The sequence below is a fragment of the Anopheles cruzii genome, unplaced genomic scaffold (assembly GCF_943734635.1).
Source record: "Anopheles cruzii unplaced genomic scaffold, idAnoCruzAS_RS32_06 scaffold02782_ctg1, whole genome shotgun sequence".
Taxonomy (NCBI): Eukaryota; Metazoa; Arthropoda; class Insecta; order Diptera; family Culicidae; genus Anopheles; species Anopheles cruzii.
The window spans coordinates 481-2,776 of record NW_026456367.1 but is presented as its reverse complement, the minus strand read 5'-3'; the positions used below and the strand labels follow the sequence as shown (position 1 = coordinate 2,776).

Sequence of the window (2,296 nt, the reverse complement as noted above, 5' to 3'; positions counted from 1 at the left end):
GGACTTCAAGATACGGAACGGTCGCGGTGTTTGACTGTTACTCAACACTCAAAATTATATCCGAGAGTGTTTGCTAACACTGCAAAATTATTTCCGAGAGTGTTAGCAACACTCAAAGGTGAAACAAATCAAACCCCGGCAAGGGGAAACCAACAAAATCCCGGTAAGGGAAAACCATAGTGCGTTCGTCGTGCGTGAAAGTGAGTGAGCGAGCTCAACGCGGTGCAGCATCCAGTGGCAGGATGACGCCAACGCAAACCAGCACGGGAGCGATGGCGACGCGATGCGTCCCCGGCTACCGGGAAGCAATGGCCCCTACGACAGGGTCAGCGGCCGCGAGAGCGGCGCGCGCCGAAACGTTGATGCGCACGATGATGATGGAGATGAAGGACGAGATGAGAAAAGAGTTATCAGAATTGACGAAGCGCCTCGTCGAAGAAACGAAGCGCGCAAATTCGTTGGTGAACACTCAGGCCTCCAGCGGCGCACGCCGCAGCGTGAGTGGCAGCCGATATCGAGGAAGCTGCGTGAGTTCCTCCGATAGGACGAGTGAGCGGGTGGCCGAAGCAAGCCGATCGCACCGTTTGTACGATCGAGCGGAGCAGCGTAGCGACAGATACACCGACGCAAAAAGTTATCAGGACAAATGTGGCGGACGGTACCGAACCAACTACAGCGTGCGAAGCGACTCACCGCCGGAGATGAGGTCGGAGAGTCAGGCCACACGCCAGGGACCGCTCCCCGCTCCCAGAACGGCCTCACCAAACCGCACGCCCACTCCGCCGGCAAATACGTGTGCCGGTTGCGGAGAGGAATGCCGTGCGGTAGATCGATGCGGCCGCTTCATCAACACGAGCATAGAGGAGCGTTGGAAGGTCGCTAGGGCGAGTCGCCTGTGCTTCGTTTGCCTGCGTCGGCATAAGGGCCCATGCACAGCTCGGCCATGTGGCAGCCAGGGGTGTACGGAACAACACCACGCCCTACTGCACCGCGAAGGAACGCCTACGGTGGCCACCGCTAGCGAGCCGTCGTCAGCCGCAGGAGAGCACGCAACGCACTGCGTTCAAACCTGTGAGGATTGCAATGCCAGCCCCCGGTTTCGGTACCATCCCGTCACACTATACGGTAAGAGCGGACCGGTTACGGCAGTGGCCTTCGTGGACGAAGGGTCGTCCTTCACGCTGGTGGAGGACGGGCTCGCTGATGAACTCGGCCTCGAGGGGCCCAGCCAGCCCCTACACCTACAATGGACGGGTGGGGTCACTCGCGTGGAGAAGGCATCGCGCAGCGTGACACTGACGGTTTCGGGCAAGCTACAGGGACACCAGTATACTCTGGCCGGAGTGAAGACGGTGCGGAAACTGGACCTGCCGGAGCAATCGCTCGACGGCAAAGCCCTACAAGCCCATTACCCCCACCTGCGGGGCCTGCCACTGGACACGTACTCAAATGCCCGCCCAAGACTCCTCATCGGAATTGGGCACCTTCAAGTAGGGCTGGTACTGAAATGTCGAGAGGGCGCAGCAAACACGCCGGTAGCGGTCAAGTCCCGCCTAGGATGGACCGTCTGTGGAGGCACCAACCAGAGGCAGAACGTAGTAGCAGCTCAGTCTCGGAGTGACGAAGGCAACAACGGTGATGGAGCGGATGAGTCTCCGAATCATCCATTATCGGCGAGCGGTTCACCAACCTCGATCATCACGACGTCGATCGCATCGTCGGAGACGGACCACCGGGGCGGTATCAGCAGTGCCGAGACCGGCAGCCTGGCTGGTCTTGATGTCGGTGAGGGTGATGGCGCGATGGCCGCGGCGAAGCGGGCGCAGCTGGACAATGCTGGTGGCGATGGCGATGGTGACGCGGCAGGAAGAGATGCGGTCGGAGGTGGTGGTGATCCCAGCCACCCGAGCGGCGGAATGGTCCCTGGCAACATAGCGTCGGTACAGGTGCAAGCGATCGTGGCGGCGTTCATTGTGTCTATCCTTGCGACCACCGTCGGTTCGATCATAAGCGGCGAGTTTGTCTTCGACTATGCTATGCTGCTGACGGCGTCGAGCATGTTTACGGCGACCACATCGCGCTTCGTTCTCGACTTCGTGCTCGTGGCTGTGATTTTACTGTCCCATAAGCTTAAAATGAACCCGGACAATCTAGCGACGCCGTTAGCGGCTTCCATCGGTGACGTGGTAGTAATAGCCGATCCCAAGCTACCCCGAAACTACTGGCCGAAGGGCGCGGTGGACCGAGTGTTCGTCAGCAAGCGGGACGGACAGGTTAGATCAGCAAGCGTCAGGAC

General features: G+C 59.7%; 1 protein-coding gene across 1 annotated transcript; it reads left to right on the top strand.

Annotated features, from left to right (window-relative positions):
• Positions 1–1,154: 1,154 nt before the first annotated feature.
• LOC128276880 (uncharacterized) lies at positions 1,155–1,619 on the top strand (the record flags this gene model as incomplete). The annotated part of the gene is made up of 1 exon (XM_053015338.1): positions 1,155–1,619. A coding segment is annotated over one exon (465 nt), but the record flags the coding sequence as incomplete, so codon positions are not given.
• Between the last annotated feature and the right edge of the window lie 677 nt (positions 1,620–2,296).